Source organism: Ranitomeya variabilis, chromosome 1 (genome assembly GCF_051348905.1).
Source record: "Ranitomeya variabilis isolate aRanVar5 chromosome 1, aRanVar5.hap1, whole genome shotgun sequence".
Classification (NCBI taxonomy): domain Eukaryota; kingdom Metazoa; phylum Chordata; class Amphibia; order Anura; family Dendrobatidae; genus Ranitomeya; species Ranitomeya variabilis.
Window position 1 is genome coordinate 354,656,747 of NC_135232.1, and position 27,610 is coordinate 354,684,356.

The window sequence follows — 27,610 nt, forward strand, 5'->3', positions numbered from 1 at the left end:
ACGTCTATGACTATGGCCAAAAAGTTCAATTTTGGCCTCATTACTCCAAATGACCTTGTTCCAAAAGTTTTGAGGCTTGTCTCTGCACTGTTTTGCGTATTGTAGGTGAGATACTTTCTTGCATTTGCACAGTAATGGATTTCTTCTGGCAACTGGACCATGCAGCCCATTTTTCTTCAAGTGCCTCCTTATTGTGCATCTTGAAACAGCCACACCGCTAGTTTTCAGTGAGTCCTGTATTTCAGCTGATGTTATTTGTGGGTTTTTCTTTGCATCCCGAACAATTTTCCTGGCAGTTGTGGATGACATTTTTGTTGGTCTACCTGACCATGGTTTTGTTTTACAGAGCCCCTGATTTTCCATTTGTTAATCACCGTTTGAACGCTGCTGACTGGCATTATCAATTCCTTGGATATCTTTTTGTATCTCTTTCCTGTTTTATACAGTTCAACTTCCTTTTCCCATAGATCTGTTGACAATTCTTTTGCTTTCCCCATGACTCACAATCTAGAAACGTCAGAGGCTGGATGAAAGATGCAAGAGTCTGTTTAGATCCCAGAAACTCACCCAGCTTTTATGCACACACACTGATTACAAGCAAACAGGTCACAGGTGAGGATATTACCTTTAGTAGCCATTCAAACTCATTTGTGTCAACTTCTGTGCATGTTATCAGGCCAAAATCACCAGGGTATGTGAACTTTTGATCAGGGTCATTTGGATGTTTTGGGTTGTCATTATGATTTAAAAAGAGAAAACAGTAGTTTGGCAATACATGGCTTCAACCAACCACTAACCATGAGTGGAGAAAAGTTTTGGTGTAATCATTCATATTGTCTGAAAAAAGGCCAAGAAAGCAAAAATTCTGCCAGGGTATGTAAACTTTTGAGCAGAACTGTATATCCTAGTCATGTATTCTGTGTATAGGATGGTAAAAGTATGCTAGGAAACATGGCGATCACATTATTCCACTAGAAAGCTCCAATAGGATAATATGACATAGGCTAGAATTGTGTCCTGAAACTGTCTTTTCCTGCATATAATTAGCCATCTTTCTATCATTTGACCAGGACGACCAGGATGGGGGGTTTACATAGGACCCCTTAAAGTATCTCACCCACAGACAATCAGTCTGTGAAACCAAATTTCTACAGTCTACTTTGCAAAGATCTCTTACCGATCTAATCGGTAAGAGCTTTCTGTATTTGCTATGTGACTTGTAGTTATTTCATCTTTTTGTCATTTTTACAGGCACTCTACCTTTTGTATTTTAAATCTAAAATGTAATAAGCATGACCCTTGCTGCTAAACATGCCCACAACCTTTAAGAGAGAGAGTATATCCTGACTGTATTACCCTGTGCATGCGAAAGTGCTAATTTATCTTTATGGAGCTAGAAAGCTGGGTGAGCGGGTGTGCTAGTGTGTTACTCAGAATAGGTGTCCATCTACACCTACTCCGCCCTGCCTGTGAATCCCAGCCCCGCAATGTGAATAAATCAGAAGACACTGCGGGGCTGGGATTCACAGGCAGGGCGGCCGCACAGTCAGCTAGACTGCATATGAGGACAGAGGACGGGCAGCGCTCACTGCGCCTGCCCAAGGCATGACAAAAGAGCACAGGCGCCGGCTGATTTCAAAACAGCGCTGACGAGGCGGCGCCCGGCGCCAAGAAGACTTGAGTGACGACTGTGTGGCGTCTGCAGCAGGGGGGGAAAGGCCTGCCTCCAGGACTGAAGAAAGGTATTTAGGACAAATTACAAAATGGATAATTTCTGCAATTACAGCACCAATAACTAAAAGAGCCACCTTGTCAGAATGCAGCATTACTGCTGCACAAGGTGGCTCTTTTAGTTTCAAACGCCTGGGGGGGTGACAGGTTCCCTTTAAGCATCTGCTTCAGGATGCCATTGAACCGCTTGCACAGACTGTTAGTCTGTGGGTGGTACAGGATGTTCACCAGATGTTGCACCTGTATCTGCTAACAGAGGAACTCCATCAGCTGTGACATGAACTGGGTCCTTCGGTCAGTGGTCATTTACTGGGGAAAAGCCACTTGGGAGAAAAACTCCAGTAAGGCAGTGGCCACCTTTTCGGCCTGAATGAATGACAAAGCTACTGCTTCTGGGTACCGGGTGGCATAGTCTACTACTGTCAGTATGAAGCATATCCCGGAGCTGCTTGGAGTGGCCATCGGTCCAACCAGATCCTGGTAGATCCACAGCCACCCTCCTGAAAGGCTCTTCAATATTGGGCAGAGTTATCAGTGCAGCTTTGGTGCGCCGAACCACCTTCCCCACCCTCTGACCGGTGTCACACGAAGTAGGCAGCCACATCTGCCCACATCCTTGGCCAGTAGAAATGTTGGGTAAGCCTGGCCATTGTCTTTGTGATCCCTAGATATCCAGCCATCTGAATCTTGTGCGCAATCTGCAACAGTTCTGCACTGAACGAATAGGGTACCACTAACTGTAGGTCCCTAGGCCACGCCTCCAGTGAAGCCTGCTGAATCATTACCCGGTACAACTGCCATTGGTCCCAGACCAAACTCTCAAGGTCTGAGTCCAAAAGAGGCTGTGCTGCCTGCTCCTTGAGAGATTTCAGGCTGTTGTCAGTTTCCAATGCCATCTGGAACCCCTGACTGGACGTGGCTAGAACAGACAAGAAAGATAACATCTTCTTTCAGTTGCTCGGCACCTATCTCCTGGCCTCCATCAGACCCAGCAGCCACTTGGCCAGAAGGGGGAAACCGTCGGACCCCGGAACTACCACTGTGTGTGACAGTGACCACTGCTGCTGCAACCGCAGGTAGTGCCCACTTCCACTCTGCTTATGACCAAGTCCCCAGTCGACTGAATAACCTGGCCCTCTGACATCCCGGTTGTGGAGGAACCCTGCAATGAGGCCTTACCTGGGAGTCCTCGCTCTCCTAGGACAGCCCTGCCCTCAACTGCATGCTCCCCTCCACAGCTGTCTGCCCCCTGTCTGTCCACTCTTTGACAACCTCACATTACAACTAATGACAGCATGCTGACTGGCCACACTCTAAGGCATTATCACAGCTTGCTTGATTGATCTCCTATCCCCACACCCCGAGGGGAGAGGGACACAGTACATCACCCACCCCTACATCCCCATCAGTAGGCATTAGCGATGAGCGAATAGTGAAATATTCGGATTTTGGGAAATCGGCATGAATAATTTCTAATATCCGTGTATTCATACCAAATAACGAATCCAATGCAAATCAATGGAAAAGCCGAATATTTTTCTGCTGGACCCACCAAACAGGTCTGGGGGCATGGGAAGAAAGCTGAAATGGATGGGAAAGAGCTAAAACTAAATGGGAACAACATGGATAAGATACCTGCAGACCTACCAAACCAAAAACATTTTTTAAGGGAAAAATGCTAAGAAACATTTTTTCCTTCAGAATTACATGTATATAATGCTAAATAAAAAAATGAAAAAAAAATTACACCTACCCTTTAACCCCTTAATCCCATATGACGTACTATCCCGTCGAGGTGGGGTGGGCCTTAATTCCCACCGACGGGATAGTACGTCATAGCGATCGGCCGCGCTCACGGGGGGAGCGCGGCCGATCGCAGCCGGGTGTCAGCTGCCTATCGCCGCTGACATCCGGCACTATGTGCCAGGAGCGGTCACGGACCGCTCCCGGCACATTAACCCCCGGCACACCACGATCAAAGATGATCGCAGTGTACCGGCGGTACAGGGAAGCATCGCGCAGGGAGGGGGCTCCCTGCGGGCTTCCCTGAGACTATCGGTACAAGGCGATGTACTCACCTTGTACCGAGCGTCTTCTCCCTGCAGTCCCCGGATCCAAAATGGCCACGGGGCAGCATCCGGGTCCTGCAGGGAGTACTTCCGGGTGCCGTGCAGACGCTGGTAAGCCTGCAGTGCCTGCACGGCTGTATGTCAGATTGCCGATCTGACAGAGTGCTGTGCACACTGTCAGATCGGCAATCCGTGATGTCCACCCCCCCCCCCCCCCCCCCGGGACAAAGTAAAAAAGTTTTAAAAAAAATTTCCACATGTGTAAAAAGAAAAAAAAAAAAAACCCTAAATAAAGAAGAAAAAAAAAAATATTATTCCCATAAATACATTTCTTTATCTAAAAAAAAACAAAAAAACAATAAAAGTACACATTTCGTATCGCCGCGTCCCTAACGACCCAACCTATAAAACTGTCCCACTAGTTAACCCCTTCAGTGAACACCGTAAGGAAAAAAAAAAAAACGAGCCAAAAAACAATGCTTTACTATCATACCGCCGAACAAAAAGTGGAATAACACGCGATCAAAAAGACGGATATAAATATCCATGGTACCGCTGAAAATGTCATCTTGTCCCGCAAAAAAACGAGCCGCCATATAGCATCATAACCAAAAAAATAAAAAAGTCCTCAGAATAAAGCGATGCCAAAATAATTATTTTTTCTATAAAATAGCTTTTATCGTATAAAAGCGCCAAAACATAAAAAAATGATATAAATGAGATATCGCTGTAATCGTACTGACCCGACGAATAAAACTGCTTTATCAATTTTACCAAACGTAGAACGGTATAAACGCCTCCCCCCAAAAGAAATTCATGAATAGCTGGTTTTTGGTCATTCTGCCTCACAAAAATCAGAATAAAAAGTGATCAAAAACTGTCACGTGTCCGAAAATGTTACCAATAAAAAGTCAACCCGTCCCGCAAAAAACAAGACCTCACATGGCTCTGTGGACCAAAAGATGGAAAAATTATAGGTCTCAAAATGTGGAAATGCAAAAACTTTTTTGCTATAAAAAGCGTCTTTTAGTGTGTGACAGCTGCCAATCATAAAAATCCGATATAAAAAACGCTATAAAGGTAAATCAAACCCCCCTTCATCACCCCCTTAGTTAGGGAAAAATAATAAAATTTAAAAAATGTATTTATTTCCATTTTCCCATTAGGGCTAGGGTTAGGGTTAGGGCTAGGGTTAGGGCTAGGGTTAGAGTTAGGGCTAGGGTTAGGGTTAGGGCTAGGGTTAGGGCTAGGGTTGGAGCTAAAGTTAGGGTTGGGGCTAAAGTTAGGGTTGGGGCTAAAGTTAGAGTTAGGGTTAGGGCTAAAGTTAGGGTTGGGGTTAGGGCTAGGGTTAGAGTTGGGGCTAGGGTTGGAGCTAAAGTTAGGGTTGGGGCTAAACTTAGGGTTAGGGTTGGGGCTAAAGTTAGGGTTAGGGTTTGGATTACATTTACGGTTGGGAATAGGGTTGGGATTACATTTACAGTTGGGAATAGGGTTGGGATTAGAATTAGGGGTGTGTCAGGGTTAGGGGTGTGGTTAGGGTTACAGTTGGGATTAGGGTTAGGGGTGTGTTTGGATTAGGGTTTCAGGTAGAATTGGGGAGTTTCCACTGTTCAGGCACATCAGGGGCTCTCCAAACGCGACATGGCGTCTGATCTCAATTCCAGCCAATTCTGCATTGAAAAAGTAAAACAGTGCTCCTTCACTTCCGAGCTCTCCCTTGCGCCCAAACAGGGGTTTACCCCAACATATGGGGTATCAGCGTACTCAGGACAAATTGGACAACAACTTTTGGGGTCCAATTTATCATGTTACCCTTGTGAAAAAACAAACCTGGGGGCTAAAAAATAATTTTTGCGAAAAAAAAAGAATTTTTATTTTCACGGCTCTGCGTTATAAACTGTAGTGAAACACTTGGGGGTTCAAAGCTCTCAAAACACATCTAGATAAGTTCCTTAGGGGGTCTACTTTCCAAAATGGTGTCACTAGTGGGGGGTTTTAATGTTTAGGCATATCAGGGGCTCTCCAAACGCAACATGGCGTCCCATCTTAATTCCAGTCAATTTTGCATTGAAAAGTCAAATGGCGCTCCTTTCCTTCCGAGCTCTGCCATGTGCCCAAACAGTGGTTTACCCCCACATATGGGGTATCAGCGTACTCAGGACAAATTGTACAACAACTTTTGGGGTCCATTTTCTCCTGTTACCCTTGGTAAAATAAAACAAATTGGAGCTGAAATAAATTTTGTGTGAAAAAAAGTTAAATGTTCATTTTTATTTAAACATTCCAAAAATTCCTGTGAAACACCTGAAGGGTTAATAAACTTCTTGAAAGTGGTTTTGAGCACCTTGAGGGGTGCAGTTTTTAGAATGGTGTCACACTTGGGTATTTTCTATCATATAGACCCCTCAAAATGACTTCAAATGAGATGTGGTCCCTAAAAAAAAATGGTGTTGTAAAAATGAGAAATTTCTGGTCAACTTTTAACCCTTATACCTGCCTAACAAAAAAAAATGTCGGTTCCAAAATTGTGCTGATGTAAAGTAGACATGTGGGAAATGTTACTTATTAATTATTTTGTGTGACATATCTCTGTGATTTAAGGGCATAAAAATTCAAATTTGGAAAATTGCGAAATTTTCAAAATTTTTGCCAAATTTCCATTTTTTTCACAAATAAACGCAAGGTATATCGAATAAATTTTACCACTAACATGAAGTACAATATGTCACGAGAAAACAATGTCAGAATCGCCAAGATCCGTTAAAGCGTTCCAGAGTTATAACCTCATAAAAGGACAGTGGTCAGAATTGTAAAAATTGGCCCGGTCATTAACGTGCAAACCACCCTCGGGGCTTAAGGGGTTAACATAGTTCACACAAAGCGTTTTGGCTTTAGTTTTTCCTTTTAACGTTTGTGAGGGCTCTCACTCCTACATTTGGGAGGTCCCTCCCTCATGTCAAATAGCTATCAAGTTAGTGGAATACATATGTCCCATCCTTTTACAATGCCATTTCAAACATGCTGTGAGGAAACCAGATTATTTCTTAATTACCCAGATGACTATATTTAGCAAACCAAGAATAATGTACTTTTTCTCTGTATGTTTGTATTTAAGTGTTGATTTCTGGTTAGTCAAGAAAACAGACTTTTGTTTGTGTGAGCCTAGAATATTGAATTGTAAGCTGATATTTGATATAACATAGTGTGCTCTTATCCTTGATGAATAGTGAGGTCTACTGATATGCTAATCATTCATTGTATAGCTCAGATAGTTTGCTGATTTTTAGGCTGTGTGCACACGTAGCAGATTTTTTTCGCGGTTTGTCGCTATAAAAACGCTATAAAACCGCGAAAAAAACGCTAACATTAAGCATCCTATGTAACAGAATGCAATCCGCATTTTTTGTGCACATGCTGCATTTTTTTCCTGAGCGGAATCGCAATCCAGAAAAAAACGCAGCATGTTCATTAAAATTGCGGAATCGCGGCGATTCTGCACACATAGGAGTGCATTGATCTGCTTACTTCCCGCACGGGGCTGTGCACACCATGCGGGAAGTAAGCAGATCAAGTGCGGTTGGTACCCAGGGTGGAGGAGAGGAGACCCTCCTCCACGGACTGGGCACCATATAAGTGGTAAAAAAAAAAGAATTAAAATAAAAAATAGCGATATACTCACCCTCTAGCGGCCCGACCTTCTCAGAGGCTTCCGAGGTGTGTGTGTAGGACCTGCAATGACGTCGCGGTCACATGACCCGCGGTCACGTGACCGCTACGTCAATGGAAGGTCCTGAACACACAGCATTAGGAACGGAAGCCGCTGAGGTGAGTATAACCTTTTTTTTTTATTTTTTTATTATTTTTAACATTCTATCTTTTACTATTGATGCTGCATAGGCTGCATCTATAGTAAAAAGTTGGTCACACTTGTCAAACACTATGTTTGACAAGTGTGACCAACCTGTCAAACAGTTTTCCAAGCGATGCTACAGATCGCTTGGAAAACGCTAGCATTCTGCAAGCTAATTATGCTTGCAAAACGCTAGTTTTCTGCGGGTATATGCATGCAAATTCTGCATGCGATATACCCGCGGCAGGAGGCGCAGAATTGCCGCAGAAATTTCCGCGGCAATTCTGCAACGTGTGAACTTAGCCTTAAAACAGAGGAGGAAAATCTATTCAAATAGATTACATACTCAAACAAGGCAACTTGGTCGTCACCATTCTTCCCCTTATCTGTGAGGGTGGACTGAAGGACACTGGTAAATCTAAAAATGGGTTCCATGCTTCTGTATAAAGAGACTCAGAGTCAGAGAGACTGAGCAAGAGAGACAGCTGGAGATTCTGCCAAACATCCAAAGAACCAGAGACAGGACAGCAGCCATTTTACATCATGGCTCCATCACGAGGGACATGGATTTATCATGCTATAGGAAACAACCTAGGGGTTTTTGGCTCTGGTTGGAAGGATATGGATCTGCTCCATTGACCATCGCTGAGCCACGGATATATTGGGAGGAAGCCAGAATTGGGACCCGCTTGTCGCCTGGCTCCGTGGAGATGTTTGGATAGGCCAGGTTGTGACTCTTGTGTCAACTGGCCTTGCACCTTGTATGGACTCAATGGACTGTCATCTTCCTACGCTCATCGTTACCTCCTCTCTGTGTATGTACCACAGGTGGGGTAGCCGACCCTGGGAGCTCTGACGTAACATCTGCCATTATCCAGGTGGGTCAGAGGAAGGGTGAGACTCTGTAATGTGCACCATATTGGGGAATTTTTCTGGGACTGTTCTATGTGTTATCTGCCTGTTTTGTGGTTTAATAAAGCATTGCCACACTGTTTTATCCTCACCCTGTGTTCTCTGAGTAGCATTATGACCACATTAAGAGAGCGGTTGTCAGGAGGCATGATCCCTTTTCCATGCAGTTCCAGCTAGCGGACATGGGCGCACATCGACCCCCCGTTTCCCCACACATGTCCATTTGAATTTTGGGCTTTGCCTGCCACGACCACCCTGTCCACCACCATGTCATTATGTGCCCCTCGCTTACAGTTTGCAGAGAGCCAGCAGGTGCCTTGAAACCCAAGTTTGGTAAGGGCCCTCAGGTGGCCCTGTATCATATATTTGGTAGAGCTCTCACGCCTACATTTGGGAGGTCCCTACCTCATGTCAAATAGTTAGCAAGATAGTGGAATATTTACCATCCCTTTACAATGCCATTTAAAACATGCCCATTTGAATTTTGGGCAGCGCCCGCCACCACCACCATCACGTCCACCGCCATCTAATTATGCAGCCCTCCCTTCACATATTCAGAGAGCCATTTTTGCCATTGGATCCTACTGGAACAACTGAACAACTGTCATAGAGGGTGAAGCTGCTGTAAAGTGAATATAATACAGGAGTTGGGGAGCTGTATGATCAATGTCAGGAAATTGGACTCTACCGGATACAAAAAGCATTAGAATTAAATTCTGAATACAGTGTATGCAAGTGAGTGCCTCTATTGTCAGTTTGTCAGGCCCGAAACCCATGTCAGGAACATGTACAAGCCTCATTTTACTTAGAAGCAGACTCCTCAAAGGAAAGAGACAGGAGTGCCATTGACCAATCTGCACAAGCCTATGGTCACGGGTTTACCACAGTGGAGCGGAGCCGGAAGACTGCAGCATCTGGTTGCTCCTACTACGCTGAGAAGAAGCACTTCTCCAGTGTATTAAATGTGTTTATTTCTTGCAGAACAGGGATTAATCAGCCATATTGGAAAACTCCTACATTCATCTGTGCTTGGTTAGCTACTCTTTTCCCTCATAAAATCTGGGCTCGATTACCTAGTTATTGTCAGTGTTAGCAATTTGCTGCATGATCTTGGAGTGGGAGAAGCTGGTGTTGTGAAAGAGCTGGAGGAGTTTATTAGCGACTGTTGGCTGGTTTGTACACTTGGAAATCCCTAATCCTTCCCTGTTTTACTTTCTTCCCCCTCCCTACACACCCTGGTGAATACCTCTGTTATATGTGAGTGTATATTTTGTGTGTGTGTGTGGAGTTTTCAGTTTACCCTTGTCTCTGTTACCCTGTCTGTTGGGTTGGTGTACTGCAGTTCACAGTAGCGCCTCTCTTTCCCAGGTGGGGGAAGGGGACAGACGTAGGGCTGTTCTAGGAAATAAGGCAAGGGTGACGGCCCCATATTCTTCACCATCTGAAGTATCTGGGGGACAGGGCGAGCTAGGGTGGCCCTAGTGTTAGGGCCAGGAAAGGTGCCCCTGGTCCCAGGTCACTCGTCAGTCAAATCGTGACAACCACGCACTTCTTCTCAAAACTACCCAACCAGGCAGTTGGCAAATAATGGGAACACTGGTTCTTCTACTACATGGGTCTTATTATTTGGTCATTGACCGATTTGAAATTTGGGATATTTACCTCTTAATATATATGTGGTAGCTGGGAACTGTATCCTCCTTTACATTGATTAATGCACTGTCACTTTATTATATATTCTTTATAATAGGAGGTTATATTGACGCTTTTGTACCTCCCTTCCCATATCCAGTGTCTTTAGTGTGACACTCTCCATTGGTGCACCTGTACCTTTTATTCATATAGCTCTGTTTTTGATACTTATGGTCTAAATGTAATTGACTGTATTTTATTATACATTATTTTGCAATTAAAGTATACCTTTTAATTATTTTTGTAATTTTTGTGATGGCCATGCTTCAGTTCTTGTATTCAATATATATAGAGCATGTTTCATTGCTCATTTTATTATTTTGTGTAAAACTGAAAACCTGAAGAATTGTGTGGAGCATATTAATGCATTCATGTCACAAAATGTCCAAGTGCAGACTCAAAAATCAGCATCAGGCTATCAGATACACACTTAAAGAGACTGTAAGAAGGGCAACAAAATTAAAAAATTATAATAATAGAATATATAGATTGTGAGTAGAAATTTGAACTTTGCACAATGTATATAGGTTTCCAAAAATTACCCCAAGAGTTCCGTACCCTTGTGAGGTATACATAGATTAACACTAAATAGTTGTTACAGAAGCAGGAGGAGAAGGAGGAGGTGATTTCCTGAACAAAATGGATTTGGATGGTAAGGGAAGGATGTTAAGACAACTTCCAAAAAAAACAATTTGGCCTGCATTTAAATAACGTTGCTGTCATCCGTAGGGCTTAAAAAGTCAGAAGAGATCCAGCCCTTGTTCAATTTTAGAAGAGTCAGCCTGTCTGCATTTTGCATTACAGACGTGTGCGCCTATCCATTATGATTGCACCTGCCGAACTAGAAACCCGCTCAGACAACACACTCATGGCAGGGCATGGCAGCACCACCAAGGCGTACAAGGAGAGGTTGAGCCAAGTGTGCATCTTGGACAACTAATTTTTAAATGGCACTGAAGAATCAGGAAGGACTCTGGTATGGTCACTTAAGTAGTCCTTCACCATCCTGGTCAACATCTCCCTCCTCGTCATAGTTACAAACACAGATAACCCTTGCTGATGGGACGGTCTCATGAAAATGGCCCAGCTAGTGGACATTTTTCCCCAGCCCCGAGTGGCACCTGGTGTGCGTGGCCCTCCCCTGTAATCCTTGTGGGTGAAAAGAGCCGGTACCTCTGCCAGCAGCGTTGTCTGAGGGTAATATTTTTAGCAAGTCTTCCACTACGGCCCTCTGGCATGCATGCATTGAAAATGGCACATCTGCCTCTGACATTAGAGAAGCAAATTTTTCCTTGTACCATGGGTCAAGAAAGGGGCACAGCCAGTATTTCATGGTGGAAAAAATGTGTTTCACGCAAGGGTCTTGGGAAAGACATCTGGATGTAAACTCTGCCGTGTGTGGCAGACTACAAAGTCAAACATTTAATGTCCTCACCAGAAACAGCACTAACCATCCTCTCCTCCTCACAATGCATAGCCTTCTCCTCCTCCACTTGAGACCATCCATTCTGAACAGACATGAAGCTGGGATTGGGAATGCCCTCTGTAGCGTGAGCAAAATCTCCTGCTCCTCCTTATTCTCCTTCTCCTCTTCCTGTTCCTCGTTATCACCCAATGTGGCCTGAGAATATTGTGTGAGGCTGGGCTTGTGGTATCAGCTACTGTACAATCTTGTGCCATAGCCACCTCCTCATCATTCAAAGCTTCCTCTTTGAGATTCTGCAGCAAGCATTTTAAAGACAGAGCAGCGAGATGGTTACACTGACAATAGCGTCATCAGCGCTCACCATCTTGGTGCAAACAAACAACTAACCTTCACAATCTTCAGCTCTTAAAAGAGCTTTTTGGAATGAATAACGCTCACTCTAAGCTCCTATCACTCTCCCTATGCTCTTACTACACTCTCCCTACGCTGTTTCTGGCTGCAATGTGCGCAAGATGGTGCAGCAGCCTTTAAATATCCCCTATGATGCTGGAAGACCAACCAATCCCAATAATGCCACACCAATGATGGCACCGGCATTACTGTGATTGGCAAGCCAGCCCAGCATGTTCATTGTCTGCAAATAAAGCGCCAAACATGCTGGTCAGAGGCGAATACCTAATTACTCGCCGAGTAACAAGTAGCCCGAATACCATACTATTCGTGGGAGTAACAAATAGTGCTGAATGTATTCTATCATCACTAGTAGGTATGTTAATCACATTTACATCAACAGGGGTGGACATTATGTTTTTGTTTGGAGGATGAGGCCTCTAGGGTTCAGTGGTCACATACTGATACACTAGCCACACCAAGTCTGTCCCAAGCAAAACATTTGAGAGGCTATTCGAGGATACACCCACCTCCCGCACCCCTTTCCCGGTGCCCCAGTCCAAATACACCTTGGTGATGGTCAGCGCCAGTTCGATTTCTCCAATCACGGAGACAGTGAGGGTTTTCCCTGGTACCAAATCCCGTGGGGTCACCAGCAAAGGCAGCACAAGAGTCATCTCAGTGACTGTGTCCTGCAGTCCCCTGACCATGGCCTGGCCTATGGCGTAGGGCTAAAAGTTGTCAAGAGACCTCCCACCACCTCCACCCGCACACATAGCAGTGGATGGTTTCTGAGACAAGGACAAGTCCTTCTGGTGCTAGGGACACATGGCTCTGAAGTGTCCTGGCTGTTTACAGAGATGACAGTTCCCCCACCAAGGTGGAGAGGGAAGCATGGATAGGTGCCCCCCTGAGCTTGGGGGTATGGACAGCAGGCACTGAATTCATCTTACTACCTCTTCAGCCAGCAGAATTCTTGGTCTCTGGAGTCTTGATGTTGGAGTACTCAATGGCAAGTGTCGTTGTTGCAAAGGGCCCCTTTGGCTTCCGGTCACGGAAATACTGCTGGAGGTTCTACAGTGCAGTTCCACAAAAACTGCTCAGTTGCGATGAGCTCCTTCAGCTGCTTGACAGTGGTGAGCTCTAGTCATGCATTCCACTAGTCAATTTCTCTCAGTAGATCCCACATGTGATTGGCTCAACTGTCTGCAGGACCCCGCTGCATACTCCGGAGCTCCTTCCGATACATCTTAGGGGTCAAGTTAAACTACTGGACCAGAGCCTGCTTGACATCCTTATAGCTCGAGATGGTCTTGCTGGGTAGGTACCCAAAGATTTCCAGGGCCTTACCCCTGAGGTGAGGGTTTAAAAATTGAACTCACTGGTCCTCAGGAAGATTGTTTTGATGGCAAATTTTTTCCAATGCCAGCAAAAATGTGTCCAAGTCCCCTCCTTTTTCCAGCAGGGGGAAGTTCCCTGCTTGTTGCTTTGGGACCTGGATCTCAGGGGACTCGCCACTGGCTGGGGTCTGCAGCTAGAGCTGGAGTTGGAGCTGAAGCTTGTCGATGGTGCTCACAATGATGTTTTGACATGAGGATCTCGAAGGTAGCCTTGTCCCCAGCCTGATATGGCTAGGGCAGAAGCTGGGGGCACAGGCAGGTGGTGAGCATTCCACTGTGGGACTGACCGCTGGGAATTGGCTCTTTGGGGAGCCTTGTATGTACTCCCCATCTGCTTGAGCAACATTCGCTTTCACCTCCTCCTCACTGTCCATAGAAATTGGCCATCATCCTAGCTCTGCCCCTGGTGCCACTGGCCATCCTTGCAATCTTTGGTCACCGACGCAGAGCTGCAACCTGGTGTACACACACATTACAGTATTTGATGGCTTGATGTTCAACCGTAGGATGCTGGCAACCACATGGAAGATGTGGGGGACAGTTATTTCCAGTTTTTTCCAACATGCTGCATGGCATGACCTACATTGGCTGAGAACAAAGGCTCATATCATCGCATATGCACTTAACCACTTGGTCAGTCACTCCCTTTCCCACCCCTAGGACAGTCCTAGCCTCCCTCCCACTTGCGGCCAAAACTCCAAAATTTATGATGGATCATAATTTCTCTATGAAAGGTCATAGGGTGGCTCAGTGGCTAATAATAATAATAATACATTTTTATTTATATAGCTCCAACATATTCTGCAGCACTTTACATTATAGAGGGGATTTGTACAGACAATAGACATTACAGCATAACAATAAACACAGATCAAAACAGATACCAAGAGGAATGAGGGCCCTGCTCACAAGCTTACAATCTATGAGGAAAAAGGGGAGACATGAGAGGTGGATGGTATCAATTGCTTTAGTTGTTTGGACCAGCCATAGTGTAAGGATCGGGTGTTCATGCAATGCTGCATGAACCGGTTATTAGCCTAATTATGTAACAGTACAGATACAGAGGCTAACATCGAAGCCTTGCCTTCACTGGGGTCCTTGATTCCAATCCCACCAAGGACAACATCTGCAAGGAGTTTGTACGTGTTTGCATAGGATTCTGTCAGGTACTTCAGTTTCTTCCAACACTACAAAGACATTCTGATAGGGAATGTAGATTGTGAGCCCCAATGGGGACAATGCTGATAGTATCCAAAATAAAAAAAAACAGTACTTTCAGACCTGAAGTAATGCAAAGAAAAGTTCATAATCATTTAGAAACAATAATATTAATGTTTTAACTCAGGAAGAGTTCAGAAATCAATATTTTGTGGAATAACCATGATTTTTAATCACAGCTTTCATGCGTCTTGGCATGCTTTCCACCAGTCTTTCACACTGCTTCTGGTGTAAAAAATGTAAGAAGTTCTTCTTTGTTTGATGACTTGTGACTATCCATCATCCGCATGATTACATTCCAGAGGTTTTCAATGGGGTTCAGGTCTGGACACTGGGCTGCCAATGACAGGGTTTTGATGTGGTGGTCTCTTAATTTTTGCCAGAGCTGTATATTAATAATATGAATTTTAGGGTAACTGTTTTTTTCAAACCTTTGAATACCATAATTTGTACATTTTAGGCTGTTTATTTGCTTCTTTCTCACATGAAAATCAGCAAAATAAAAAAAGAAGATTAAAATCAAGCATAAACACTCTGATCATGAATATCCACAATGATAAAAAAATGTGACAACAACTGCATCAGAAGAATGAATGCACACAAGTTTGCTATGTTTTTGAATTCTAAGTGTCTAATGCCATTTTAAAACAAAATCAGAAAAGTTCAGGCCCTGTCTCAGGTCTGATGATCCAGTTTGATAGCATCATAGCTCCCTAGGATTCTGTTGGCTTTGGCCATTATAGCCATGGACACATCAGGATCCGCATCTATAACATGGGCGCAGTAATACTCCTGCATTATGTTCTCTTGAAACTGACCTAAAAGAAATATGACTTTATAGAACCTAGTTAGATAAAATCGGACATTTTATCCGGCCTCACCAAATTCTTTTTTTTATTAACAAAAACTAATTACAACCATTAATGCTCTTAGGTTGGTGTATAAGTTGTTTGGACATGTATGCAAAAATACTACACAAAAAATATGAATGACGAGGTCTATGGATGCCAATGTTTTGCTTTTTTTGTGTAACCCTATATGTCAGAATGAATCTGTATTTTTTTTTACAATTTCTAGTTCTTTATTTTATTGTCTGACTTGAAAGGAATTAGGGTCTAAGGGGTAACGTTTCTCCTTATGGAGAGTGACATACCAGCTGGCTTGTCAAGGTAAGGAGGCTTATTTGCCGTACAATGCTCCTCTGGGAAATTAAATATGCAAATTGCCTCTTCTGAGAAAAAGAGGACTTAACTCTATAGTGCCACCTGTTGGAAGTAGCGATCCTACAAGTCACAATCAACCCTCTAACGAGTCGTGCAATATGACTTAGGATAAAAGCCAAATCAGTATCTCAATTCGCAGACACGGTGTTTCGGGCTGTTGGCCCTCATCAGTGCGAAGCATGAGAACTGATTTGGCTAGGTGAGAGGCTCTGGACTGGGGTCTAAGGGGTAATGTTTATCCTTTACATGACGAGGGCCAACAGCCCGAAACACTGTGTCTGCGAATTGAGATACTGATTTGGCTTTTATCCTAAGGGTACCGTCACACAGTGCAATTTTGATCGCTACGACGGCACGATCCGTGACGTCGCAGCGATCGTATGATTATCGCTCCAGCGTCGTAGACTGCGGTCACACGTTGCAATCACGGCGCTGGAGCGATGCCGAAGTCCCCGGGTAACCAGGGTAAACATCGGGTTACTAAGCGCAGGGCCGCGCTTAGTAACCCGATGTTTACCGTGGTTACCAGCGTAAAAGTAAAAAAAAACAAACCGTACATGCTCACCATCTGATGTCCGTCCAGTCCCTTGCCGTCCGCTTCCTGCTCTGACAGATCCGGCCGTACAGTGAGAGCAGAGTGCAGCGGTGACGTCACCGCTGTGATCTGCTCTCACTTTCCGGCCGGCAGACAGTCAGAGCGGGAAGCGGACGGCAAGGGACCGGACGGACATCAGATGGTGAGTATGTACGGTTTGTTTTTTTTACGTTTACGCTGGTAACCACGGTAAACATCGGGTTACTAAGCGCGGCCCTGTGCTTAGTTACCCGATGTTTACCCTGGTTACAAGCGAACACATCGCTGGATCGCTGTCACACACAACGATCCAGCGATGTCAGCGGGTGATCAAGCGACGAAAGAAAGTTCCAAACGATCTGCTACGACGTACGATTCTCAGCAGGATCCCTGATCGCTGCTGCGTGTCAGACACTGCGATATCGTAACGATATCGCTAGAACGTCACGAATCGTACCGTCGTAGCGATCAAAATTGCACTGTGTGACGGTACCCTAAGTCATATTGCACGACTCGTTAGAGGGTTGATTGTGACTTGTAGGATCGCTACTTCCAACAGGTGGCGCTATAGAGTTAAGTACTCTTTTTCTCAGAAGAGGCAATTTGCATATTGAAAGGAATTATAATTTCATATTTTCCCAAAGATGCAATACTAAGTAATATACCTTCTAATATTATTTACTTTTCAAGTAGGAAAATTTAGTAAGCCAATTAAAAACAAATCAAAATACTTAAAATTGAATTTAGTTAAATTTCTATACTGAACAGAAAACTACAATCATACAATAAAAACAAAACTTGTCCTACCTTGTTATCTGTGTTCTTGTATTGAAATCAAGAGATCTCATGGAGCGTAAAACTTCTATGCATCCTAAATACTGCAAGAAGATAACAGATCTTGGTAAGAAAAAAATACTTTCAAAGTATTGGTCATGCACATCAATCAGTTTGAGTTTTGTAAAGGCCATAAGACATGTTAGAGGCACCTGTGGCTATATAGGACATATCTTACTTCCAAACACTGAAACATAGCTGGTAATACAGGTACATAACTAATATAGTAAACTTCACATCACTATTTTAAGAAAAAACTGAAGTCGCAGAGAAAGACTGAAACATATTGAGCTTACATATTTATATATAGCTGGTTATTTGAAGCCTAACTGGGCTGAAGAACTTTCAATAGAAGTTGACCAAACCAGGGTTTGACCGACAACTTTTTCACCCTCCAACTTAACCCCACCATAAACACGTACAATCAGCTTAACCTAGTATGCTTGTATTCTTAGAAGAAAGAACACAATAATCAACTAATTATATCCAATTGATTGTTTCCATGAGAGCAATTGAGAATACCTTCACAGTTCTACCTATTTTCCAAATTGACTGACCTTTCATATCTTAAAGTAATGATGGACTGTTATTACCCATTACTTAGTTGAGCATTTTTTTGCCATATTCTGGCTTAACCCCTTCACCCCCAGTCTGATTTCACCTTCCTAACAAGGCTAAATGCTACAATTCTGACCACTGTAAATTTATGAAGTAATAACTCTGGAAAGCTTCAACATGTCCCAGTGATTCTGACACTGCTTATTCATGACACATTGTACTTTAATTTAGTGGTAAATTTGAGTTAATATTTTTTGCATTTATTTGTAAAAATATCCAAAATTTAGCGAAAATTTAGCAATTTTCACATTTTAATTTTCGTGCCCTTAACCCCTTCATGACCGGCGGTATTTTCGTTTTTGCGCCATAACTTTTTAATTTTTTTAGTCAATATGGCCATGTGAGGGCTTGCTTTTTTGTGGGACGAGTTGTACTTTTGAACGACGTGATCTCTGATTGTATGAGGGCTTACTGTTTGCGTGCTGAGCTGACGTTTTTAAAGAAAACATTTTGGTGCAGATACGTTCTTTGGAACGCCCGTTATTGCATTTTAATGTTGCTGTGACTAAAGAAACGTAATTCTGGCATTTTGACTTTTTTTCTCGTTACGCCATTTAGCGATTAGGTTAATTTTTTTATGTTGATAGATCAGGCGATTCTTAACATGACAATAACAAATATGTGTATGTTTGTTTTTATATATATATATATATATATATATATATATATATATATATATACTAGCTGTTTCCAGCCAGCTAACGCTCGGCACGCTAATGGCTATCTAATGTGGTGGGCGGGATTATCTGCGGTAATGTGTGGGGGGCGGGATTATGTGTAGTAATGTGGTGGGGGGCAGGATTATGTGTGGTGATGTGGTGGGGGGGCGGGAATATGTGCGGTGATGTGGTGGGGGGCGGGATTATGTGTGGTGATGTGGTGGGGGGGCGGGATTATGTGTGGTGATGTGGTGGGGGGGCGGGATTATGTGTGGTAATGTGATGGGGGGTGGGATTATGTGTGGTGATGTGGTGGGGGGCGGGATTATGTGTGGTAATGTGGTGGGGGGTGGGATTATGTGTGGTGATGTGGTGGGGGGCAGGATTATGTGTGGTGATGTGGTGGGGGGCGGGATTATGTGTGGTGATGTGGTGGGGGGTGGGATTATGTGTGGTGATGTGGTGGGGGGCGGGATTATGTGTAGTAATGTGGTGGGGAGGCGGGATTATGTGTGGTGATGTGGTGGGGGGGCGGGAATATGTGTGGTGATGTGGTGGGGGGGCGGGATTATGTGTGGTGATGTGGTGGGGTGGCGGGATTATGTGTGGTGATGTGGTGGGGGTGGGATTATCTGTGGTAATGTGGTGGGGGGTGGAATTATATGTGGTAATGTGGTGGGGGGCGGGATTATGTGGTGGGGGGCGGGATTATGTGTGGTAATGTGATGGGCGGGCAGGATTATGTGTGGTAATGTGGTGGGGGGGCAGGATTATGTGTGGTAATGTGGTGGGGGGTGGGATTATGTGTGGTGATGTGGTGGGGGTGGGATTATGTGTGGTGATGTGGTGGGGGGCGGGATTATGTGTGGTGATGTGGTGGGGGGTGGGATTATGTGTGGTGATGTGGTGGGGGGCGGGATTATGTGTAGTAATGTGGTGGGGAGGCGGGATTATGTGTGGTGATTTGGTGGGGGGCGGGATTATGTGTGATGGGGGGCGGGATTATGTGTGGTAATATGGTGGGGAGGCGGGATTATGTGTAGTAATGTGGTGAGGGGCGGGATTATGTGTGGTAATGTGGTGGGGGGCGGGATTATGTGTGGTAATGTGGTGGGGGTGGGATTATGTGTGGTGATGTGGTGGGGGAAAGGATTATGTGTGGTAATGTGGTGGGGGCGGGATTATGTGTGGTGATGTGGTGGGGGGGCGGGAATATGTGTGGTGATGTGGTGGGGGGCAGGATTATGTGTGGTGATGTGGTGGGGGGGCGGGATTATGTGTGGTGATGTGGTGGGGGGGCGGGATTATGTGTGGTAATGTGATGGGGGGTGAGATTATGTGTGGTGATGTGGTGGGGGGCGGGATTATGTGTGGTAATGTGGTGGGGGGTGGGATTATGTGTGGTGATGTGGTGGGGGGCAGGATTATGTGTGGTGATGTGGTGGGGGGCGGGATTATGTGTGGTGATGTGGTGGGGGGTGGGATTATGTGTGGTGATGTGGTGGGGGGCGGGATTATGTGTAGTAATGTGGTGGGGAGGCGGGATTATGTGTGGTGATGTGGTGGGGGGGCGGGAATATGTGTGGTGATGTGGTGGGGGGGCGGGATTATGTGTGGTGATGTGGTGGGGGGGCGGGATTATGTGTGGTGATGTGGTGGGGGTGGGATTATCTGTGGTAATGTGGTGGGGGGTGGAATTATATGTGGTAATGTGGTGGGGGGCGGGATTATGTGGTGATATGGGGGGCGGGATTATGTGGTGGGGGGCGGGATTATGTGTGGTAATGTGATGGGCGGGCAGGATTATGTGTGGTAATGTGGTGGGGGGCAGGATTATGTGTGGTAATGTGGTGGGGGGTGGGATTATGTGTGGTGATGTGGTGGGGGTGGGATTATGTGTGGTGATGTGGTGGGGGGCGGGATTATGTGTGGTGATGTGGTGGGGGGTGGGATTATGTGTGGTGATGTGGTGGGGGGCGGGATTATGTGTAGTAATGTGGTGGGGAGGCGGGATTATGTGTGGTGATTTGGTGGGGGGCGGGATTATGTGTGATGGGGGGCGGGATTATGTGTGGTAATATGGTGGGGAGGCGGGATTATGTGTAGTAATGTGGTGAGGGGCGGGATTATGTGTGGTAATGTGGTGGGGGGTGGGATTATGTGTGGTAATGTGGTGGGGGTGGGATTATGTGTGGTGATGTGGTGGTGGAAAGGATTATGTGTGGTAATGTGGTGGGGGCGGGATTATGTGTGGTGATGTGGTGGGGGGCAGGATTATGTGTGGTGATGTGGGGGGGCTGGATTATGTGTGATGTGGTGGGGGGGCGAGATTATGTGTGGTGATGTGGTGGGAGGGTGTGTTTATGTGTGGTAATGTGGTGTGGGGTGGGATTATGTGTAGTAATGTGGTGGGGGGTGGGATTATGTGTGGTGATGTGGTGGGGGCGGGATTATGTGTGGTGGTGGGGGGCGGGATTATGTGTGGTGATGGGGTGGGGGGTGGGATTATGTGTGGTGGTGGGGGGCTGGATTATGTGTGGTGATAGGGGGGCGGGATTATGTGTGGTGATGTGGTGTGGGGATGGGATTGTGTGTGGTGATGTGGTGGGGGGCGGGATTGTGTGTGGTAATGTGGGGGGCGGGATTATGTGTGGTGATGTGGTGGGGGGGTCGGGATTATGTGTGGTGGTGGGGGGCGGGATTATGTGTGGTGATGGGGTGGGGGACGGGATTATATGTGGTGGTGGGGGGTGGGATTGTGGGTGATGATAGGGGGGCGGGATTATGTGTGGTGATGTGGTGGGGGTGGGATTATGTGTGGTGGTGGGGGGCGGGATTATGTGTGGTGATGGGGTGGGGGACGGGATTATGTGTGGTGGTGGGGGGCGGGATTGTGGGTGATGATAGGGGGGCGGGATTATGTGTGGTGATGTGGTGGGGGGTGGGATTGTGTGTGGTAATGGGGTGGGGGGCGGGATTGTGTGTGGTAATCGGGTGGGGGGCGGGATTGTGTGTGGTAATGGGGTGGGGGGGCGGGATTGTGTGTGGTAATGGGGTGGGGGGCGGGATTGTGTGGTAATGGGGTGGGGGGCGGGATTATGTGTGGTGATGTGTTGGGGGGCGGGATTGTGTGTGGTGATGTGGTGGGGGCGGGATTATGTGTGGTGATGTGGTGGGGGTGGGATTATGTGTGGTGGTGGGGGGCGGGATTATGTGTGGTGAGGTGGTGGGGGCGGGACTATGTGTGGTAATGGGGTGGGGGGCAGGATTATGTGTGGTGATGTGGTGGATGCGGGATTGTGTGTGGTGATGTGGTGGGGGGCGGGATTGTGTGTGGTGATGTGTTGGGGGCGGAGCTGCTGTGCAGGGGGCGGGATTAGCGAGTAATCACGATGCCTCTTATATATATAGATATATATTTTTTTATTATTATTATTATTTTGAATGGGAAAAAGGGGGATGATTTGAACTTTTTTTGTTTGCATATTTTTATAAACACTTTTTTTTTACTTTTGGCAAGCTTCAATAGTCTCCATGGGAGACTAAAAGCTGCCATAACCCGATTGGCTCTGCTACACACAGGTGATGATCACATGTCGGGGTCACCGATGGGCAGGAATTCCGGCGCACTTGCCGGAAGCGTGTGTTAAATGCCACTGTCAGAGTTTGACAGCGGCACTTAAAGGGTTAACAGCCGCGGGTGGATCGCTGTTAGTGGCACGTCAGCTGTTCAAAACAGCTGACATGTGCTGGAAAGATGTCGGCTCACCGCCGGAGCCCATATCAAAGGGAGGTTGTCCGACATCGGCGTATTATTACGCCTGATGCTGGAAAGGGGTTAAACCAGATAGTTTTATCACACAAAATATTTAATAAATAACATTTTCTATATGTCTACTTTACATCAGTATAATTTTTAAAAAAAATTTTTGTTAGGAAGTTACAAAGAGGTTGATCAGCAATTTTCCGTTTTCCAACAAAATTTTCAAAACCAATTTTTTTTTAGCGACCACATCCCATTTGAAGTAGCTTTGAGGGCCTATGTGACAGAAAATACCGCAAAATATGCAAAAGTTACAACCTTTTAAAAACTGCACCCATCAAAGTGCTGTGAACCACATTCAATAAGTTTATTACCGTAACCCTTCAGGTGTTTCACAGGAATGAAAACAATTTTTAAGGATAAAATAAAAATGTTACTTTTTCCAGTAAAAATGTTTCTTTAGCCCCACAGCCCCAGAGAAGTACAATTTGTTCTGCAATTGCGCCTGAGTACACCAATACCCCATATGAGGTGGAAAACTGCTATTTGGGCACATGGCATTGCTTGGAAGGGAAAGAGTGCCATTTGACTTTTGAAACACAAAATTGGCTGGAATAGATAGAGGATGCCATGTCATATTTGCAGAGCCCTGATATACCTAAACAGTGGGCTCCAAGTGACCCCATTTTGGAAACTACATCTCTCAAGAAATTGATCTAGCTGTGTGGTGAGCACCTTGAACCCACAGGTGCTTCACAGAATTTTATAACGTTGACACGTGAAAATAAAAAAAAAATCGATTTTTTTTTTTTTCCCCACAACATGTTGCTTTAGCCCCAATTTTTTTTCACAAGGGTAACAGGAAAAAATTGACCCCAAAGTTTGTTGAGAAATTTCCTCTGCGTACACCTAATCCCCATATTTGGTGTAAAACAACTGTTTGGGCAAAGGGCAGGGCTCAGGAGGGAAGGAGCACCATTTGACTTTTGGACTACAAAGTTGGCTGGAATAGATAGCGGATGCCATGTCACGTTTGCATAGCCCCTGATGTGCCTAAACAGTGGAAACCCACCTCAAATAATCCTATTTTGGAAACTACACAGAATTTTATAACTTTGAGCCATGAAAATGACACAAACAATTTTTCTCACAAAAATGTTCGTTTTACCCCAAATTTTTCATTTTCGAAATGATAACAGAAGACACGGAAATTCACATTTTTTTCCAGTAAAAGGTTGCTTTCGCCCAAGTTTTTAATTTTCAGAATGGGTAACAGGAGAAAATGAATGTTACTATTTTGTTACACAATTTATCCACATACCCCATATGTGGTCGAAAACTACATTTGAGGCACAGTGCAAAGCTCAGAAGGGAAGGAGTGCCATATTGGATGGCAAATATTGCTGGAATGGTTTGAGGATTACATGTCATGCCAGAAAAGCAGGCCCCCCATAAGTGACCAAACGTAGCAAACTATGCCCCTCAATGAATTCATCTAGGGGTGCAGTCAGCATATTGACACCACATGTGCCTCACAACATTTTATACCATTTGATGATGAAGAAAGAATAATTACATTTTAAAAATGTTGATTTAGCCCCAATTATTTAATTTTTATAAGGGCTAATAGGGAAAAATGTACCTCAGATTGTTGTGCAATTTATCCTGAGTGCACCAGTACCTTACTAGTAATCAGGAACTACTTTTCAGGCACAGTGGAAAGCTCAGATGGGATGGAGCACCATATTATAGTGCAGATTTTGCTGTTATGGTTTGCAGGTGCCATGTAACATTGGCAGAGCCCTTGATGTGCCAGAACAGAAGAACCCCTTATAAGAGACCCCATCTTACAAACTACAACTCTCAATGAACTAAGGGTGCAGTGATCATATTGTCACCATGAGTATATCACAGAATTTTATTCCATTGAGTGGTAAAGAAAAATAATTACATTTTTACAACAAAAAAAAAAATAATTTTAGCACCAGATTTTACATTTTCACAAATGGAAATGGGCAAATATGGCACCAAAATTTGTCCCACAATTTCTGCTGAATGTGGCAATACCACATATGTGGCTGTACAGTAATGCTTAGCCAGGCTCGGAAGGGAAGGAACGCTATTTGACTCTTGGAAAACAAAAGTTCGTAGAATAGTTTGCAGACTCCATATACAGAGCCCCTACGTGCCAAAAGAGCAGAATCCCTCCTTAATTGATCTCATTTTGGAAATTATTCCCTTCTGGAAATATATTTCCAAGTGTAGTGCCAATTTTGACTCCACGAGGTTTTCCAGAAACAAACCGCAATGGATGTTGCTGAATGAAAGTTGTAAATCTGCCATTGTATTGACCTTACATTGTAGTGGCCAGCACATTGTGGACAGCTCATGCTTCTGGAGACATGGACCCCATAAATAAAGGGGTTCTCATTGCTAGAGAAATGCAAACATGCAGACGCTAACTGTTGTTTAGGCACACTGTGGGGCTCAGAAGGATTATGATTTGGGAGTGCGAAGTTTGCTGAATTTCTTTTGGCGTGAAGACGAGCCATTATGCTTTTCCAGAGTCTTGGTGCTATCAGTAACGTAGAAACCCCATATATTTCCATTGACACATGATGGCCTTTAGTGGGGACTTTTTTTTGTGGATTGAGTTGAAACTTTTAATGGGAATATTTTACATATCATTTTGGATCACATTTATCCTGTGCTCTATGCTGAGCACTTATCTAGGGGTTTCCATCTTAATCTCTGAATGACATGATTCAAATGAAACCTCCAATGGATGCATTTACTATATTGAGGCAACAGAGTTATTCTGGACTCAGTCTGGCCTCTGTTCACCATAGCTGGCAGGTCGTCATGACTAGCGAACCTTTCAAAGTTCGGTTAGGATTCGAAGACCTCCTTTTGCCCTACGCATAGACAACACCTTAAGGGGTGACAACAAGCTTCCTAAACAGCAAAAATTAGAGACAAACACCAGGAAAACTCATGTCAATTGACCCACAGTAGAAATTTGCAAATGGCAAAGCAGCAGTCAGCCATGGGTCATGCATGAGGTATCAGGGCCTGGCCCAGCACTTACAGCTTGGAATTTAATTTTCAATGTGGAACTGTTGGTTAAGGGAGCAGTATAAGCCTCATGCAACACCTCCAATTTTTTTATTCCAGCCACAGTCAGATGGTACAAACCATCAGTTTCATAGACTACTATTGGTAGAAAAAGTAAATACTAGTAACAGAGGTAGTTGACTGATCTATTGACCCACAGTAGAACCTTTTATAATGTAACAGAAGCAGTCAGCCATGGGCCATGCATGAGTTATCAGGGTCTGGCCCAACATTTACAGCTTGGAATTGGAGTTTTAATGAGGACCTAGTGGTTAAGGGAGTGGTGAAAACCTTCTTAGCTGGGAGACCTGATACTTCATGCAACACCTCCATTTTTTTTATTCCACCGACACTCAGATGGTACAATCATTGGTTTCATAGACTACTATTAATATAAAAATGTAAGTACAGTAACAGGTAGTTGGCTGATCAATTAACCCACAGTAGAAGCTTTTATAATGGCACAGAAGCAGTCAGCCATGGGCCATGCAGGATGTATCAGTAATGTCGCAGCATTTACAGCTTGGAATTTAAGTTTCAATGAGGACCTGGTGGTTAAGGGAGTGGTGTAAGCCTTCTTAGCTGGGAGACCTCATACCTGATGCAACACCTACAATTATTTTTTTCCAGCCACACTCAAATGGCACAAACATTAGTTTCATACAATAATATTGGAAGTGAAAAATGTAAGGAAAGTAACACAGGTAGTTGACTGAAAGGAAGTGCAGGCCTGCTTGTCTAGGAGACCTTCCTATATGGGCAACTGTTATGATCCTTAGTGGCTGAGGATCACAGATAGGACTAGCTAAGTTACTGAACATAGAACAAGCTCTAGGGAGGTGGTAACTGGACTGACCGCAAAACCTGATCCTAACCAAACACACTAAAGGTAGCCAGTGAACGTACCTAAATTCCTGGACGTCTCGACGCAGCCTGAGAAACTTGCTACCCCTATAGAGAAAGTAAGACCTCACTTGCCTCAGAGAAATGACCCCAAAGATATAGGAAGCCCCCAACAAATAATAAGGTAAGGTAAGGTGAGGTAAGGGGAAAATACAAAATGTAGAAATGAAAACAGATTCAGCAAATGAGGCCCACTAATACTAGATAGCAGAAGACAGGCAGGGAACTGTGCGGTCAGTAAAAAACCCTATACAAAATATCCACGCTGAGAGTTCAAGAACCCCCACACCAACTAACGGTGTGAGGGGAGAAACTCAGCCCCCTAGAGCTACCAGCAAGCAAGGAAATCACATATTAGCAAGCTGGACAAGGACAAATAAATAACCAAGAAACATATAGAACACTGATGAGCAAAAAATAACCAAACAGAAACTTAGCTTCTCTTGGCGAGACTGATAACGAAGGAATTCAGGAAAGATCAAAATAGCACTGAATACATCGACAGCAGGCAACAACTGATAGTCCAGGTGAGCTAAATAGGAAACCAGCTAACAGATAACAAGACAGCTGATCCAGCCTCAGACCTGCAGAATGACACAAAGAGCCACCAGAGGGAGCCCAAAGACAGCACTCACACAGTACCACTTGTGACCACAAGAGGGAGCCCAAAAACAGAGTTCACAACAGGCAACCCACCAGATGGAGACCGAACGTGGAGTCTCCACATTTCAAAAACTTATTGTCACACAGCACAAAAGTGGCATCAGTTTCCACAAAGTAGAAATAGTATAATAGGCCTCTGATACACCTTCTACTACAGGCAACCCACCAGATGGAGACCCAACTTGGAGTCTCCACATTTCAAAGAATAATTGTCACACACCACTAACGTGGTATCAGTTTTCACAGAGTAGAAATATTATAAAAGGCCTCTGACACACCTTCCACCACAGGCACCCACCAGATGGAGACCCAACTTGGAGTCTCCACATTTCAAAAATTTGTTTGTAATATCATCAGCAGTAGCAACAGCAGGCACAGAAGACACCACAAAGATGGCACAGACTGCAATAGCGCGAGATCAATACATGACATTAAAAATGACACCATCACCTAGTCTGCCCAATCTCCCATTGGGGTGCAAAAGTCATCAGAAATCCATGACTTGTTCATTTTAATAAAAGTTAGGCAGCCTACACTTTGAGGGGACAGCCGTATGCGCTTATTCGTCAAG

At 44.7% G+C, this 27,610-nt stretch overlaps 1 protein-coding gene across 2 annotated transcripts in view; it reads right to left on the reverse strand.

The window, feature by feature from the left end:
• SHC3 (SHC adaptor protein 3) overlaps nucleotides 1–27,610 on the reverse strand; it is a 189,475-nt gene that overhangs the window by 128,933 nt on the left and 32,932 nt on the right. For both annotated transcript variants that reach the window (XM_077299832.1, XM_077299827.1), the window contains one exon: nucleotides 17,293–17,363. In XM_077299832.1, the coding sequence (XP_077155947.1) occupies nucleotides 17,293–17,363 (71 nt within the window). The remainder of the gene's footprint in view (nucleotides 1–17,292; nucleotides 17,364–27,610) is intronic.